The sequence below is a fragment of the Engraulis encrasicolus genome, unplaced genomic scaffold, assembly GCF_034702125.1.
Source record: "Engraulis encrasicolus isolate BLACKSEA-1 unplaced genomic scaffold, IST_EnEncr_1.0 scaffold_120_np1212, whole genome shotgun sequence".
Lineage (NCBI taxonomy): Eukaryota > Metazoa > Chordata > Actinopteri > Clupeiformes > Engraulidae > Engraulis > Engraulis encrasicolus.
In genome coordinates, this window is record NW_026944691.1 from 10,001 (window position 1) to 29,665 (window position 19,665).

The 19,665-nt window shown below is 42.9% G+C and overlaps 1 protein-coding gene across 1 annotated transcript in view; it reads right to left on the reverse strand.

The window, feature by feature from the left end:
• LOC134442143 (protein NLRC3-like) overlaps window positions 1-19,458 on the reverse strand; it is a gene marked incomplete at its 3' end in the record, with an annotated part of 24,865 nt that extends 5,407 nt beyond the window's left edge. The window contains exons 1-5 of the mRNA XM_063192432.1: window positions 19,377-19,458; window positions 9,557-9,575; window positions 5,720-5,833; window positions 2,205-3,992; window positions 1,066-1,236 (exon numbers count right to left, since the gene is read on the reverse strand). Of these exons, the coding sequence (XP_063048502.1) occupies window positions 1,066-1,236; window positions 2,205-3,992; window positions 5,720-5,833; window positions 9,557-9,575; window positions 19,377-19,458 (2,174 nt within the window). The remainder of the gene's footprint in view (window positions 1-1,065; window positions 1,237-2,204; window positions 3,993-5,719; window positions 5,834-9,556; window positions 9,576-19,376) is intronic.
• Window positions 19,459-19,665: the final 207 nt, after the last annotated feature.

The following is a 19,665-nucleotide window of genomic DNA, read 5'->3' on the forward strand; positions in this document are numbered from 1 at the left end:
AAGTGATCAAAATCCGCCCTAAAAACCCGCCCAATTCTATTGATTTATATGGCAGTGGAAAGGTTTTTCTGATAGATGCCATTTTTACCCGCACCCGTCCATCCTAAGCAGCCCAATTGGGCGGGAACCAGCCCAATCTGGCAACACTGATGACAGTTGAGGAGGAGTATGTTTTTGCCAATTTATATCCATATTGACAGACAAACAAACTAAATAATTTGTGTGCTAGGGAGATGGGTTTGTCTGCTCTGTTTTTTCTCCTAAAAAAGTGCCGACTTGTTCCCCTGCACTGTTGACCGTAACACCGTTGAGTAACACCGTTGACTGTTTTGAAAGTGTTTTTGCGCTATTGATCCCTTATGTGTTGGAAAAATCCTATGAACATACACTAGGGAATATCTCTGGAGAAGGAAGTCTTGTGTAAGGAGGGTGACTATATTCAAATCAGACGTTACAGGGATTTATGATGAAAAATGTGTCAGTCTGTATCACAGTGACTCATAAAATCCTACTTATGAAGCTCAACAATCACATTTTCTATATCAGTTGCACAGATTAAAGACAACATTACTGCTAAGGGACATACGCACTTTCAAACATATATTGTTTCAACTCTGTAGTATTTTTATATATGTTTGAAATGACATAGTATTTGTCCATAACACTGTTGACAAAATAATTAAGCAAATGTTCACTTTCATTAGAGTATTTATCAAATGATTTAAGATTAAGCTTGGCAATTTGTTTGTTTGGAAACTTAAATATATACACTATGTAAACATCTAGGTCATTTAGTTGAAAAAAAATACTGATAATTGACATTTTGCTTTTGCCAAAAGCGTAGGGGAATCGTAGAATCACTCACACACACACACACACGCACGCACGCACGCACGCACGCACGCACACACACACACACACACACACACACACACACACACACACACACACACACACACACACACACACACACACACACACACACACACACACACACACACACAGACTGGGGAAACAGTCAGTGCATAATCAAAGACATGTTATGTATGATGCTGCTATACTCACTTTAGTGTCTCCAGTTGACAGAGTGGATTTCCTAATGCAGCACTAAGAAGTGCCACTCCAGAGTCCTGCAGATTATTGTTACTCAGGTCCAGCTGTCTGAGACTTGAGCCTGAGCTGAGGGCTGCAGCCAGAGAGGAGCAGCTTTCCCCTGTCAGCCCACAGCTACGCAGACTGGGGAAACATCATGATACATCTCAACACACTGGTACTGTTACAACAGACACACACACACACACACACAGACAGACACACACACACAGACACACACACACACACACACACACACACACACACACACACACAAAGTGCTGACACACTGACATTGTTGAAACACACACACACACACGCACGCACGCACGCACGCACGCACGCACACACACACACACACACACACACACACACACACACACACACACACACACACACACACACACACACACACACAAACATACACACACACATATACACACACACAAAGTGCTGACGCACTGACATTATTGAAACACACACACACACACACACACACACACACACACACACACACACACACACACACACACACACACACACACACACACACACACACACACACACAGCCTGGGGGAACATCATGATACATCTCAACACACTGACACTGTTGCAACACACACACACACACACACAAACACACACACACACACATACTCTCACACACACACACACACACACACACACACACACACACACACACACACACACACACACACACACACACACACACACACACACACACACACACACACACACACACTCAACTAACTGATACTTCCTGGAGAAACATCATACATCATGATACACCTCCACACACTGAGACTGTTGCCACACATTGTAAACACGGACACCATAACAGAACTCTGAACTCAACACACTGACACTGTTACACACACACACACACACACACACACACACACACACACACACACACACACACACACACACACACACACACACACACACACACACACACACACACACACACACACACCACACACACACACAATCATAATAATAGTGGCAACTGACTTACTTTACACACACACACGCATACGAACATGCATGCGCACGCACACGCACAGTTTTATGTCTTATGATGGACTTACATTGCTGATCTTGAGGCCTTGACCACAGGCATCAGCCTCAGCAGACATTCTTCTGATACGCCATATTTACTCAGGTCAAACTCATCCAGCTCCTGTTCTGAGGTCAGCAGCACAAACACCACAGCTGACCACTGTGCAGGGGACAGATTTGCTCCCTCTAGATCTCCAGATGTCAGGTAGCTTTGGATTTCCCCCACCAGGGACTGGTCATTCAGCTCATTTAGGCAGTGGAACAGATTCATGCATTTATCTGAGGAGGGATTTTCACCAATCTTCTTCTTGATGTACTGGACAGTTTTATCTGTGCTCTGTGATTGAATGGTTGCCTGTGGCAACAGAGCTCTCAAGAGATTTTTATTGGACTGCAGTGAGAGGCCCAGGAGGAAGCGGAGGAAAAGGTCCAGATGTCCATTTTCACTCTGTAAAGCCAGATCTACTGCTGTCTTGTGCAGCTGATACACAGACACAATCCTGAAGACATGAGCAAGCTGAGATTTAAAGGTGGCTGGCCTTCGGGTTGCTGGGCTGAGAACATTTTCCTTGTGGATGATGAGAGTGAGGTGCACATACAATGCAGCAAGATGCTCCTGAATGCTGAGATGCACAAAGCAGAACACCTTCCCCTGGTACAGCCCGGCCTCCTCTCTGAAGATCTGGGTACACACTCCTGAGTACACTGATGCCTCTGTGATGTCAATGCCGCACTCTCTCAGGTCCTGCTCATAGAAGATCAGATTGCCCTTCTGCAGCTGCTGAAAAGCAAGTTTCCCCAGCTTGAAAATCATCCCTTCATCCGTCTCTTTTCTTTCGGTGTACTTCTGCTTGATTTGTGTTTGAATCATCAGGAAGCGTGTGTACATTTGAGTCAGAGTCTTGGGGATCTCTCCTGTGTTTCTTTCTCTCAACATTATCTCTAGCACAGTGGCTGCAATCCAGCAGAAGACAGGAATGTGGCACATGATGAAGAGGCTCCTGCATGACTTCAGGTGGCCGATGCTTCTTTTAGCCATGTTCTTATTCCTAACTCTCTTCCTGAAGTATTCTTTCTTTTGGGGATCACTGAATCCCCGTACTTCTGTCACACGGTCCACATACTCAGGAGGGATTTGACTGGTTGCTGCTGGTCTGGAAGTGACCCAGAGGAAAGCAGAGGGCAGCAGATTCCCCTTGATGAGGTTGGTCAGCAAAGCAGACACTGTGGTTGCTTCTGTTACATCACAACACTTTGAGGTGGAGTTGAAATTCAGAGGAATCCTACACTCATCCAGACCATCGAAGATGAACAGAACTTTGCAGCTGTCACCAGTGAAAATGCTCAAATCATGGATGTCACCACAGAATCGTTTAATTAGACCCACAAAACTGAGATGTTCCTCCTTCACTAAGTTAAGCTCACGGAAGGGAAGAGGAAATATGAAGTGGACATCCTGATTGAACGTTCCTTCAGCCCAGTCCAGAATGAACTTCTGCACAGAGACCGTTTTCCCAATGCCAGCCACTCCCTTTGTCAGCACAGTTCTAATATCCTTTTCTTGTCCAGGTAAAGGTTTGAAAATATCATTGCATTTGATTGGTTTGTCATATGCATCTGATCTCTTGGATGCTGCCTCAATCTGTCTGACCTCATGTTCATCATTGACTTCTCCACTGCCACCCTCTGTGATGTAGACCTCTGTGTAGATCTCATTGAGCAGTGTGGGGTTTCCCTGCTTGGAGATTCCCTCAGCCAAACACTCAAACTTCTCCTTCAGAAGGGCTTTGTGATTCTGCACACAAATTGTTTTACATCTGTAAATAGAACAAATATGATGTTATTTTTACAGTTTAATTTGAATTTAATATGAAGAGCTTTCCAACAAACACACAGACACACACACACACAAACCTGCACATGATCTTGGACCACTGGACTCTAGCTCACCTCTGCTCTGCAGAAGACCCAGCTAGCTTTCCTCTCTCTTCCTCCTCTTCAATGCTTCTGTCCATCTCTCCTTTCTCTTCCTTCTCTTCTCTTCTTCTGTTCATCTCCCTGGGATTGCCATCAGATCTCTGATGTGCAAGACTGACAGAGAAAGTTAATTAATCATTTTGTTAAACACACACACAGAGGCGAGCAGACATGCATGCGCGCTCACACACACACACACACACACACACACACACACACACACACACACACACACACACACACACACACACACACATGATCATACAGAATTAAGCATTCAAACAGAGAAAACAACAAATAAAAGAAGACACATTTGAAAGACTTCACTGCACTGAAAGAGTGCAAGAGTGAAGGAGTTCACTGCACTGAATGGGTAATTAACCCTATCACGCCGGACGCATCATATTTGATGCATCAAATTCAAAGCCCTCTCCACGCTGACACAAAAAAAATCCATCTCAAAAACATCCTGCGTGTCATTTCCAAACGTCCTGCAGTACACGGAAACCGCCACAAGAGAGCAGCGGTCAACAACAAGTTGATCACAGCTCGGCGAAAAATGCAAAAATGGAGTAGAAGCGGTTTCCCTGACCGACGCTGAGATATCGTCAAATTGCAAAAGGTTTGTGTACAAATTTCCGAAATATAACTCTACATCCTTTAATTTGAACACTTGCTTTGTGCAATTAATCAAGGAAGAGTTTATATTTTTACACCGTGTTGCAGAGAGATCATGCTAAAACTGATGAAACAAATAAGCACCATCCAGCGGTGGCAGGAAGTCAGCCATCAATGCATTTGCTCCATAGGGAAACTTACAAAGCACACCACGACGATCGTTTAACAAAACACACAAGTTGTTTTACTTCAAGACAAAGATATTGCCTTAAGAAACAGGTTTTACTTGCAATTTTGAAAATGTAATGCAAAATGTTGAAATTATGATCTCGTAAAAAATGCATTGAAGTGAATGGAGAAATGGTCCAATTGTAGTAATGGACCCATATATTCAAATTACACATCAAAAATGAATAATGATCTATATTACACTCATAAATAGGTTGTTAAGCATTCGATCAGCTATGTTTTTAAATAGATTTTAAAAAATTACCCAACCAGGCTGTGGGAAATGTAAAATATGGTCCTGCTAAAACAAGGATAGGCTTAAAAAAATGGCAGGATCTCACTAAATATTTAAAGATAATCTTCAAATTAAATTGTCTGACAAAAAAAGTTGTAAATGCATTAAAAGTCATTTTTCAATGGTCATGAAATTGGAATTTTCATTCCTTTAAAGCCTGATGCATCATATATGATGCATTAAATATCTCAGTGACCTTAAATTATTATTATTTTTTTTACATTTCTTATAAGGGACCAATATTGAAGGAAATTCCAAAAAATTAGAATTTTCTCTCATTGCTTTCATGGTTCAGGTTTCACAGGGTTAAATCAATCAATTATTTCATTAAAATTATTTTTTTAAGTCATATTCAAACTTAAAACTGATGGAAGTTTTTTGGGTTTTTCTTTGGCGGGGGCAGGAGGGGTGTCTTACTGTACTTACCTGTGATCAGAGGAGTTTCCTGCTCCAAACCGCAGTGGTAGATCCATGGACTGGTCAGTCTTAATGGACACACAGCTGGGGACAGGGAAGTTTGGCTTCTTCACATCAAGTGGACTGGAAGAACACAAACGTAATCAGATTTGCAAATGAGGACATACTCTACACTACTGCACAGATGACAATTGAGGGTGGGAAAAGTTACACAGAGATTTGCATACATGCATGCCAACAACAAGAATGCTTTTCTTTGCTGTGTGTCTTATTTCTGTTCAGAGGAGTCTCCTTCCCCAAACCGCATGGGTTCATCCATGGACCAGTCACTTTTCATGGACACACAGCTGGGGCCAGGGGAGTCTGGCCCCTTCAGATCAAGTTTACTGGAAGAATGTACTTATACTGTACATGAATATGCCCTAATACAACTTTTAAACACACACACACACACACACACACACACACACACACACACACACACACACACACACACACACACACACACACACGCACGCACGCACACAAATCTAATTTGGATTTTGTCAGGCTTTAGAATGGCTGTCTATGGGCAAGTCCAACTCTGTTCTTAAAAACCCCTTTAACATTTGCTTTCAAGAATGTGTAACTCACCAACTGTTCAGCAGTATTCACTGGTGTTACTTAACATTTTCTGTAGCTGAATATGGCTTTGCTTGTGTTTTCTGTAGCATTTCGTAAATTAAGTTTCACTATCATTGTCACTTTCTTTTACAAAATGGTAAATAAGACATGACAGAAGTCATATTATGCCTTGCAACGTTTTAGGGACTGGTGACTTTTAAGAACAGGATTGGACATGCCCATAAACGGCCATTGTAAAGCCATTTGAAACAAAATACAAATGAGCCAAAATAATGCAGACTGCAGCAAACATGAAAAGAAAAAAAAAAAACGTCGCAATCCCTCCGGGTTTTTATATGTCAGTTTCGTCCACTTCTGATGCTATTAGCCATTCCCGTAATATGGCTGGTTTAGACAGTGTCAGTCGGTCGGGGTTCCAGCTTTTCATTTTACGGCCGCAGCCGGTGTAAGAACCGCGGACCATGTTTAGCCTAGGCTACCTAGCCACCTGAATGAGTAGCCTGCATCCGGGTCAGACTAGAGAGTTGCAACAGTGAGACACCTCTGAAAACACTGGCCAGTGTGGTCCGATGATCTACTCTGTGCCTCGGTTTGATTGACGAGACTTTGTGATGAAGTGTGTAGCGTTTTTGAGGTTGTTTATAGCGGGGAAACATCAGAAAATAATATTTACACATTGGCCCCGCCGTGATGCATTGGCTGCGTTTTTCGCCAAAAAGCTTAAAATAAGCTAACTCCATAACGGCGCAGCATTGCCCGGAATGGCTCATCATTAGATACATTATGTGGCATGGGAAATCGATGGTGAAAATTTCATTTTACGCCGGAACTATCCTTTAAGAACAGGATTGGACATGCCCATAGACGGCCAATGTAAAGCCAATAGAAACAAAATACAAATGAGCCAAATAATGAAGACTGCAGCAAACATGAAAAAAACCTGTGAGGAGGCTCTAAAACATAGCAGACCACTCAGAAAATGTTGCTCATACATAAACATGGTTCGGGAGGAAGCCTGCAAGTGATTGACAGCTGTTATTACTTGCTCCTGCTTTCCTTTCACCTGTGATGAGCGAAGGCCTTCCGGATTATTGTCACTTCGTGGTTAGTGGCAGAGATCGACATTTACGCTCAGAGGCATTTTGACCAAGAATGGCTAGATTTTACCTTTTTTCCTTTTAAATCTTACTTCGAAATTTGTCTGGAGGAGAAACTTGCACTTCATGTGGAGGAGAGGACGCGCAAGATATCGATCAGGCCCCCTGTCTCCCCTCCCGCACACACAGTCACGCAAGCACGCACACACCCACAAGACTGCCTATTGCTCTGGGAAGCCACAGCGCATGGGACCGCTTTTGGGTGGCACTTCAGTCATTCTCACATACCATTACAACATAATGTCACAGAATCCATGTAAACCTAATAGAATGCAATCTACCTGTAGTTATTATAATATGGGCAAACCTGGACCTGAACCTGGGCAAATACAGCCCATTCAATTCAATAGTCTCATGATTTCATGAAGTAATGTTCTGTTGTGTAGGCCTATAGGCTATATGGCTGATAAATAAATTATGCAGGCCTAATATGATACATATTTGTCTAAATTGATAAGTTAATGCTAGTCAGTGGAATCTTTCATCTGCTGTTTACGCACCATAAAGTAGCCTAAATATAGGTCGCCCCAGTCAGCTGCAACTTTGAACATAGGTCGTGTGACCTCTCCAAATGTGTTACTTTTTTAAGCTTTTGTAGTATCGGATGCGATGCCATGTTACTGCTTGTTGGTTTGGGGTGCCTTGAAATTTTTCATGAATTGAAAGGGTGCCTTGCCTAAAAAAAGGTTGAGAAACACTGGGCTATGTAACTTTGCCTATCTTAACATCACATGAGAGCATATGGCCCAATCAGGTTTTTTGACCCGACCAAAATCATGATCTGCATTGCCAATCACAAAGAATTAGGTCTAATCTTTCCAACCACTTTTAAAATCCAACAGAGGGTGTACCATTTGTGAAAAGAACTATTGACTCATAAAACAGCAGAACTGTCCAGAAACCCATGGCTAAGAAACTAATGAACAGTTGCAGGCACAGTGGCGGGTGATATAAGCAAGAATTCTGTGTGTTCCCCAGACGAGAATTCAGACAACCTCCCTCCTTCTGCTCAGTCATTTTTCTTGCACGCTGCGTTTCGTATTGCATCATTCACCCCACAAAATGTTTGCATTGTAATAGGCTACCATTACAGCAACAACTCACATTAATGGCATTCAAAAATAACACATCACCGAAGCGCAATCATCATTCCAGAAAGGGTGTGTTCTTCTGGACCAGGTAATATTCTGGTAATAAATGAAGTCAAACCACGAATAGCGACCAAGGGACACTCAACCACCTGCGTTACTCCGTGATTGCAGTTGTGACAGGGGACAAATATTAACCCAGTGCCCTTACCTTAAACGTTGTCTTGACCGCGTATAATGTATCCCGACCTTTCACTGTTATCCATGCGTTTCCGACCATAACCATCTTCCACGTTCACTTCCACCTTGTAATCCACACCATAGCTAATAGCAAGAGATGGACTATTGTGCTACAATTTGGCGATTTCTCTCAACTCACTCGTGTTATCCGAAATATTGCACATTTGACCACATCCAAAACAGTTCCGCTTCGACAAAAAGGCGCGTTATTGAACAATCTCAAGACGTTTGCCCAGTGCTTGTTACAGCGGATTGTCAGTGCGATGTCACTGACCTGGGACAGTTTGATTGCAGTACAGAGAGTAATATGTTGTCTTCGATATAACTTTTATTATAAAAGCAACTGGCTTGAGCCAAAAAATGTAAAGTAAACTGGCGTCTGTGCAACATCCTCTGAGAGAGATATTTTCGCTTTCTTTTCAGTTTGTATTGTGCATGATTCTGTCGCTGCCAACCAATTGGAAGGGGGGCCCCTTCAGCTGGGGGTATTTTGACTATACTGTCGTTGGGCTTTTCGGCACTTGACCTCACGCTGTCGCTGATGCAAACCAATTTGAAGGGGGCCCCCTCGAGCAGGGGGTATTCGGGAGGCGCTGTTGCTGCCCTCGCAGCAGAGCCGTTCATACAGATGACAGTAGCGTATTATAAAGCTATTTAAAATCGTCATTGCGGTTGAATACAAAACATGTCGTACATGTCGTACTCGGGGGCCCTAGGCAGCTGCCTACTTTGCTTACCTTAACGCAACGGGCTTGGCTGTTGATACAGGGAGCATGAGAAAGCCACCTTTCGTTTGCATTTGACGTCGGTTACCCTATTTGGTGAAGGGAATATGTGATATGTCTGACACCACGCATGGCATGAAGCATGTAGGCATTGACATGAAGACATCAAATCGCCATAACAGAGCGAGTAAAAAATAATCCAAAATAACAATAGCACAAACATTGCACCTCCACTGCAAACTTTGACAACTTGCTGTGATGTTGGACAAGCCACGCACACACCATTGTCTGTGCTCTCCTTCAGATTCAGCCCAAACTTCGCCAACTTCGAGGCTAACTTACCGTAAGCTAGACTGTTTCACCAGCAACAGGCATAACAAGACCTAGCAATATGCTACGAATTCAATCGCCACAACAATGACCACAAATCACTTCTTACCTGAAACGACGCACAGTTTTTGGTGTCATTCCCTTCCTCGCCCGTCACACTTATGTGTTTTATTCCTGCTTAGTTGGATATGATGACCGGTATGTCTGTTCTTTTGACAAAGATGACGATGGCTCACACAACTTCACAAGTTAACGACAAAGGTTTTAAAACCTGGAGGATATGATGCGTCGTTGGTACCACTTTTACTACTTTGGTTAGCCTACATGGCGAAATGCAAGTAGGCATTAGTGCAACACCTTTGTCTTACACGGACTAGGACTCCTGTCAGTCGGCTACATCAGTGGTTCCCAACCTATGGGTCGGGACCCAACCTATGGGTCGCCAAAGATCCACGGGGGGTCGCGAAGCCCTCTTGAGTTTTAAGGGGTTTCATTTTAATACCATATGTAGCCCATTTTGAATAAATGACAAATGCATAGAAGCAACAAAATTTAAGTGCTACATTAAACATTTATTCTGTTTTTGAACAAAGACGAATTGAGGAATAAAATGATGACTAAAATGAGTTTTCGGAGGAGACAGAGCATATCAAGTGACAGTCCTGACATGAGTTGGGGGTAGAGAAGCCCCTTTCTCACAACACCAATTTCACTCTCGCTGCCATGTTCGTTCTGGCTTTTTTCAGAATGTTACGATGCAGTGAAAATCCAAATTCAATCCCCTGCATCATGGATTTGGAACACGTTGACGAAAACACCATGCATTTCCTTGTTAAACAAAGCAAAATGGACCAGTCCTGGAAATATTTATATTCAATTTGGATTCTGACCTCAACCCCTACCAGTACATGTCTCGATACATAGCATAACGCTCATCCCAGTCTCCACCATTCAGCCCTCTTTTCCTCACAGATAACGGTACTCCCATTACCCGTAACAAGTTTCAATGCTTGCTCAAATTGGTTCTCGCCAAATCTGGGTTTTCTCCAGACCGTTACTCGGCCCATTTCTTTAGAATTGGGGCAGCCACCACGGCAGCTACGAAAGGGTTATCTGAGCAGCAAATCAAGACGCTCGGTCGCTGGTCCTCCGACGCTTACGCATTGTATGTACGCACAAATTTGGCAGATATTCGTCTTGCGTGTCAAGCTCTCGCCATCGGCGGTCATCACCCATTATCCATTGTTATTTTTTTCCCAGTTGTTTGTTTGTTTTGTTCTGTTTTGTTTGTTCATTTAAGCCTGGCCCTCGGTCCTCCAGTCAGCTCAGTTCTGCCGAGCTAATTTGCTCGTTTGGAATCCGGGCAGACCTCGCATCGGTATTGCTGGTTGGTCTCATGCATTATGGGGTGGAAGCGGTCTGCTTTAGCATCCCAGGACCGAAGCCAGTCAGCATGCCACTCACGCATATTGTACACCAAGCACTCAAGGGTAAACTAGTGAAAAGGGTCTTAATGTTAAAAATAGTACAGTGGATAGTGTTGTTGTTTGTGTGGATGTGTATCTTACTTCTGATCAGAGGTCTGTCGAGCTCTAAAGCGCATGGGTTCATCCATGGACTGGTCATTCTTCATGGACACACAGCTGGGGACAGGAGAATTTGGCCTCTTCACATTAAGTGGACTGAAAGAATATACATGTGAAATACTCATTCAGTACACAGCAATAACACAGCGAGTAGACCTCTGTTGAAAAGTAACATTTTGAATAATATTTCAATAAGAACACAAGTTATTTCCAAAATTATCATAAAGTAAGTTTAATACATCGATCTAACACTGTGCGGTCCGGTTCTCGATTCTGATTGGCTGATAGCTGTGGTCAATCGAGCATAAACCTACACCTTTCAACTGAAGATTCTATGCGCGTCCAAGTTAGACCAAGCGCATCTACGTCGGTAATGAGAGTATGTTGCAGTTGGGCAAGAAGATCACATCTTTGCACCTTCTGTGGTTGGGGTATCAGTGTGATTGCAAAGACATTTCATTTCTGCTGTGTTTATCACCTCCTTGTTGAGTTTTTGTAGCGAGTGTGTGTCTGGCAGCGCAACGGATCAAATTAATTGTTTTTAAAGAGTTTTTAAAGAAATTTGGTCAGCGACAGTGTTAGATAAGCAGTAAGCCACGTGAGGCCATGGGTTGTGCTCAATTTACAACGGGCAACTCCGCTTCACATCGTGCCCCACTCCACTTGCCCGTTATCAATTGAGCACAACCCACGGCCTCTCGTGGCTTATTGCTTAAAGCCGGGCATACACTGTGCAATATTTTCACTCGTGGGTCTTAAGCTTCTGCTCACACTGCACGATGGAATTTCACTGTTTAAAAGTTCACAACTCACGACTCACGTCCTCACACTACACGAGCCGACAGTCGGATGCGAGCGAAATGCTTCCACCATACGACGCGACAGGCATGTTTCCCCGGTCTGCAGAGGAGGGAACATGCGCACCTGAGGTGGAGATGAGGTCGCGCTCAACAGCGAATCGCACGGCCCTATTCATTTGTGCATGTGATGTGTCAAATCGGGTCGTAGCACTGCTTTAACTGTGCGATTTACGCACGAGCCACGACCAGAATTTCAAACCGTTTTGATTTTCTTGCAACCCTGCGATTGCACGACCGTGAGGTGAAATCGCTTGTCGTTACCCCATGTACACTGCACGATGCGAGACTCACGATTAACCTGCGATTGAGCAAGAAATAGTCCCGACTCCCAAAAAGTCGTACGAGTGCCAAATCGGGGCAAAATTGGGGCAAAAGACGCACAGTGTAAGCCCAGCTTTAGTTGAGCTTATGACAGAACAGTAAGGTGAATAGTATGACTAAATTGACATATTTTTCCATGTATGTGAAATTACGCAGGTGGAAAAGTGAGTACACCCCTATGTTAAACTCCCATGGAAATATCCTGATTTGCTTCGGTATTCACAGTACATGTTTACTAGCATGTTTCTTTTGGTCTAATTCAGCTCTCTCCTGTCCACACAGCCCCAAACCATTTCAGTCCCACCACCATGCTTGAATTTAAGCATTTGCACTTTTCTTTGTACAAATCACTTTTTTACCACAACACCTGCTTGACACCATCTAATGCTAATCTGTTAATCATGGTCTCATCAGAGTCAAACAAACTATGCATATGGGTTACTGGAACCATGTCCTGTGATTTAATGAGACTAAGATAAACACATTTAATTTAGATGGACATTTTACCTATCTAATACAATATGTATTATACATTTTCTGTTACAGTTTAACCCTGACTCGCCTATGTTCCTGATGGTGAATAAATGAGTTAGGCTGGCTATCAAATCAAGTTACATGAAACACTTGTGGAGGGAAGGTACAGTTGTCCTTTTGTTTTGATTCAACATTTTATGCCTTTTAATGCCCCAGTTCTCTTTTTCCATATTCATGAATATCCCCCAAAACAATACATTTGCTCAGTTTTGACAGCTGTTTCACTTTTACTGCTCTCTCTTCAGTGTATGATTCAGATATTCTGAAAATTAAAGTATTTTGTTACTATTGACAATTTACCTAGTGTCCCAACTTCAGTGGAGTTGTGGTTTGTAGACATTAAGCTGATAGTATTGTTGTTTAATGTGTATCTTACTTCTGATCAGAGGAGTGTGGGTTCAATTGCTGTCATGCAAGAATACATTTCTCACACCAGGGGTACTAAAATGTATCTGCCTACGCAACTGAATCCTCTTTTCTGATCGGCTGATGGGGTTGCAACTAACTCCCTATAACCTGTCAGGCGTCAATCTGTCAATATGTGTTCAGCATGTAGAAATGCTTCGCAAGTTTTTGTTATTAAGACATTCCATCCCGCCGTGGTATAGGGCCAAAAGGAAAATTAAATAATCACAGTGTCGGCAGGCTACCAAACGAAGATTCTAGGCGCGTCAAGCTGAACGCCCGCACAGCAACATTCTGTCTTGATAGAACAATGTTCCTACAACTTTACAGACAGTAAAAGATTAAAAAAGTATCCAACCATAACGGCAGATAAGCGGGAAATCGGCCTTCGAGGTCGACCGGTTATACTAAATGAATGGTTTGGCGGAGGCAACTTTGTCTCCACGCTGCGCGCGTCGCTAAAGTTCGAAGCCGCCGCCTCGCCATTAATTTCGTATAACCGTTCACCTCGTCGGCCGCTATCTCTTACATGTAGGGATTTTTCACTTTTGGAAGATTTCTCAATTATGACTTATGTAATAAGTCAAAATTAATAAATCAAAATGCAATAAAATAGATCAGTCTCATAAAATCTAAATATTAATCTCAGTATTTCACAATGACTTGCCAAAATACCACGACTAATAGGAGTATACAACTGTCCACACACAAGGGCACAGTTGAAGGTTCTTTAAAGGGACACTGTGCAGGAAATGGTCAAAAAGGTACTGCAACTACAGTGTGCTGCTCATTGAAACTGGGCTGCCTATTGCCAAAATTGATATTTATATGAAAGTCCATTAAGTAATAAACACATATTTTATAGTATGGTCCAAGTAGAGTCATTTTTGCAGCTAAAAATTGCTATTTTTGGAAATTCAAAATGGCGGACCATGGAGAAGATCCCCCTTCTCATGTATGAAAAGTGAAAAGGAAGAAAGGAGTCGCACACTGGAGCTGAATGCAAAATCAAAACTGTATTAAACAAAGCCGAAAAAAGTAAATAAAACCGACAGACAAATGTTTCGGGTCTAGCCCATCATCAGTGTTCCCAGTTTGAAATACGTCATCAGTTCCACTGCGCTCTTAAAGGCTCCGTTCAAAGTTTTCCACCCCCAACACCTAGTGAAGAGACAAGTGCATAGTCATACATTGCAAACATACTGCGACGTACATTGCAGTGATAAACTATACGATACGCACAGGACATTGGCGCGGACGCCATCCCACCATTACTATTCATGTATGAAAAGTGCAATTTTTCCAGTCATAATGAATACTTAGAATTTGATGGTGGTGTTAAGTATTCTTGAAAAAAGTAACATTAGTGAATGGGCAATATGAATTCTGTAAATAAACAACAAAAAAACTCACACATTGTCCCTTTAAGCTTTAAGTAAGTTGGTTCCGTACGCACATCATGCAACAATAGACAAAATGCAATCAAATTAATAACTTTGATTAACTACCAAGTAATCTAAATAAAGCATTACATTCAATGTCGGAATAATAACAAATGGAATGAAAACAATCACAAGGCACAAATAGTATAAAACAAGAAAGGAAAACTAAAAGAGGAAAAGAGAGGGAGGCTTCTAGCCTGTGTGTGTGTGTGGGTGTGGGTGTGGGTGTGTGTGTGAGCGTGTGTATGTGTGTGGCCCTTGGGGGCACGAAATGGCGGACCAAACGTGTGTGTGTGTGTGTGTGTGTTGGTCAAGCAAAGCTAACATTAGCTGCAGAAAGTTAAGGCAAAACAAAGGCTATGGTAGCTAGTGGTTACCTAGTCCAAGGTAATAGCAGGTAGAGCTAGCTCTCGGTGAGGTTAGAGGCCCGAAGTGGCATGCAACAATGTCTGGGATTTCTGTAATTGATGTATACAACTCTGAATGGAAAAGAGAGAGAAAGAAAACAAGAGACAAAGCAGAGAGTGGGAGACGGTGGTTGTCTATACCAATATTGCTAGTCGTCAACTATAAATATGGCAACTCACATGTGGGGAAATATTGTCTGCTCGTATAAGAATGTACACAAGCCGGCGTTAGCTAGCGTGAGCTCAGAAAGTTGCAGAAAGTCCAGAACAATTAATGACTATCTGGCGGATAGTTCAGTGAAAGTTTTACACTCAAATTGTACAGAGAGGCACTGGGGATGTCCTGGGATTTCTACAAGCGTGAGGGCGAAGGAGAGAGAAAAAAAACAAGGCCGACAGGCGGACAACAGATGCGTCCCTCTATGCCAGTTCCAACTATGCCATTTTCCCCCCCAAACGCCCCCCTGGCCTCCTCTGTCAACGCCCCCCGAGGATGTACTTTTTGTTTATTGGTCATCATGGACACTCCAAATATTGTGGCAGGCAGCAAGGCAGCAAAATGGCGAGACATGGCTTTATTTTTTGCAGTTTAGGGTATAATAAGCTTATCATCATTCTTGGATTTGGAAAAGAACCATAGGCTATGATTTGAAATTTCACATAGCCTAGAGATGAAGTAGGCTACATTACAAATTACCAGACATTTATTAGGCCTAACAACCTTTAGTATCACGCCATTTCAGCATTATGTGCATGTGGGAAAGAATCTAAACATCGACAAATAATAAATAAATAAATAAAACCGTTTGGGTGAATCATGCGCTTATGGATTCACCCTTTAGGTGAATTGAAACTCAATTACCCAGAATGCTGCACGTGAGCTCTCTACCCGGGTGATTCTGGAAAACAAACATGGCGGCAACTCGCTTTACTACCTTAATAATGTGTTAATCCGACGCTAGATTTCTTAACTGATGAAAATCGAAGGCAGAAATCAACATTGTAGTGTCTAAATATGAGGTCGATTGGTCTATTTGTGGCGTACATCACGATCGGCTGAGTTGTTGGCCTCACGTTTGTCAGTTAGCCTGTGGCTAGGCTACTTTTCGCCAACGTTAGCATCCGGTTTAGTATAGAAAGGCTATGCTTGCACGCATTCGCTCCGGTCCAAAATGGCAAGTCTGCCGCCTTGTGGCCACAGGAAGGAACAATTTAATGAAAGCGTTTCAGACACATTTGAAGGCGGACGGACGGACGGACGGACGGACGGACGGACGGACGGACGGACAGACAGACCCTCTTATAGAGATGCTGGGACGCATCTAAAAAGAGAGAGAGAGAGAGAGAGAGAGAGAGAGTGAGAGAGAAAGAGAGAGGAGAAGTGGTGACTGTGTGTCAGTGGGAACAGCTTATGCTGTGGAGATTAGCAGATGGCTAGCTAATCAAGGCAGGGCCTCTTGAGGCCGTACAGTAACAAAATAACAAACAGGTTTAATAACTACACGATCGCATTCGAGAGGTTCACGGAGCGTTCCAAACATTAATATGCATCCAAACAATGCTTGAAAACACTCCGATCGTTTCGAATGAGACGTAGCGTTTCGTAAAAAAACGGTAGAGAGTTAGTGATAGCAGGTTGAGCTAACTAAACAGAAGGGAGACAAAGGGAGATTCAGAGATGTACATATGAAAATGACCTTAAAGCTTACTTTAAAAACATATCTAAACTAACAGTATAGTAATTTGCCCAGATTATTTATAATTTGCCCAGATTATAAATAATTTGCCAGTTATCCTCAGAGTTTGTGGACGAGCGTGCCCAAAGACACTGTTGTCTCTGATTAAACTTTCCAAAGAAAATAAATTTACAGCTGTGTAGAGATGAACTAAGCTTGATATTGACTGTAGTCGGTCTAACTATTAGACAAATGCTTGTTCAGATTCTTTGTGTGCACAGTCTCTATGCCTGCGGTCACGCAGGTCCGTCTTGCAGGACAGCAAACGGAAGAAGAGAATGTTGCAAGTCACCGCAGAATGTTATTAACTGTGGTGTTCCATTCTGGGTTTTGTCTTCCGGTTTTTGGTTGTGCAGCGCCCTCCAGGGGAAGGGAGGAGAAGTGGCTGGGATCACCTACAGGAGTCTCCTGCCCTAAACCGCATGGGTTCATTCATGGACTGATCACTCTTCATGGACACACAGCTGGGGGCAGGAGAATTTGGCCTCTTCACTTGAAGTGGACTAGGGTGCATCAGTTGCCCCCTATGAAAAGATATCGCCTTGGCCCTATAGTAAAAATGTTCTACATCCAGTAAAAACACACTGTAAGATTCAAGATTCAAGATTCAAGATTCAAGATTCAAGATTTTTATTTGTCACGTGCTTCCTTGTGCAAGCACAATTGGCAGTGAAATGGGGATTGCAACTGCTCTGTGCTGTGTTGGATGGTAAAAAATAAAAAATAATAAAATAAAATAAATTAAAATAAAAAATAATTAAAAATAGTTATTGTCTTAATTCAAAAAGCGGATGGCTTGAGGAAAAAAACTCTTACGTAGTCTCTCTGTTCTACATCTTATGGAACGTAGTCGTTTCCCTGAGGGCAGCCTTTCAAACATGGAGTGACTAGGATGGAATGTGTCTTTCATAATCCTTTGTGCTCGTGTCTTTGTCCTTCTTGCATATACATCTTGCAGCCCTGGAAGGATGGCGCCAGTGATTTTTTCTGCAGCATGCACTACTCGGTGCAGGGCTATCTTGTCCTGAGCTGTGCAGTTGCCATACCATGTTGTAATGCCTCCTGTAATTACTGACTCAATTGTGGCAGAATAGAAGGACTTCTGCATGTCTGATGGAATTCTGAACTTCCTTAGCCTCCTGAGGTGGTACAGACGCTGCCTGGCCTTTTTCACTACGGTGGTGATGTGAGGTGACCAAGACAGATCTTCAGAAATGTTGACGCCTAGATACTTGAAACAGCTCACTCTTTCCACAGGGGTACCAGAGATTTCCAGTTGAGCATAGTTCTTCTGATCTTTTCCTCTTCTGTAGTCCACCACAAGTTCTTTGGTTTTGGTGACGTTGAGCTCTAAACTGTTCTCTGCACACCAGGATGACAACATCTCAACCTCATTTAGGTAGGCTGTTTCATCGTTGTTGGAGATGAGTCCTACCACCACTGTGTCATCCGCAAATTTCACGATGGAATTGGAGCTGTGGATAGCTGAACAGTCATGGGTATAAAGGGAGTACAACAGAGGGCTGAGAACGCAACCTTGCGGCGCGCCGATGTTGAGGGAGATTATGCTAGATGAGCAGTTGCCAATCTTCACTGCCTGAGGTCTGTTTGACAAGAAGTTGAGTATCCATGCACATAGAGAATGACAAAGTCCAATGTTTTTCAGCTTGGATACTAGTTTTGAGGGCACGATGGTATTAAATGCTGAGCTGTAGTCAATGAATAGTAGTCTTGCATAGTTGCCCTGTCCTTTATCCAGGTGAGAAAGGGTGGTGTGAAGGACATGGGAGATGGCATCATCAGTGCTCCTATTTTCACGATAGGCAAATTGAAGGGGGTCTAATGAGCCAGGGACAGAAGAGCAGATTATATTTTTAACAAGCTTCTCAAAGCACTTCATTACAACAGATGTTAAAGCAATGGGGCGGTAGTCATTCAAACAGCTTGGATTGGCCTTTTTGGGTACGGGTATGATAGTTGACCTTTTAAAACAATTGGGAACAGTGGAGCTGGCTAAGGACAGATTGAATATTGTTGTGAAGACAGGAGCAAGTTGATCAGCACAAGATTTTAACAACCTTCCAGGAATACCATCTGGCCCAGCTGCCTTTCTGCCGTTTACTTGCTTAAGTACTCTTCTAACATCGTGCATAGACACTGATGGTAGAGGACAAACACCGGTGTGTACATCAATTGCATCACGTGCGTTACTGTGAGTGCGCTCGTCGTCACTGACCTCAAAGCGCGCATAGAATGCGTTGAGCTCGTTGACCAGCGTTGAGTCCGCAGCCATGGTGAGAGGGGGTCTTTTATAATCAGTGATCATTTTCAACCCCTGCCATACACTTCTACTGTCGTTGTTACTCAGATTCAACTCAACTTTCTCTCGATATCTTTTCTTGGCCAGCTTCACTGCTTTTCTGAGCTCATAACAAGTTGATTTATATGGCGCCATATTTCCAGATAAAATACATTCGTTATACGCAGTTGTTCGTGCGTT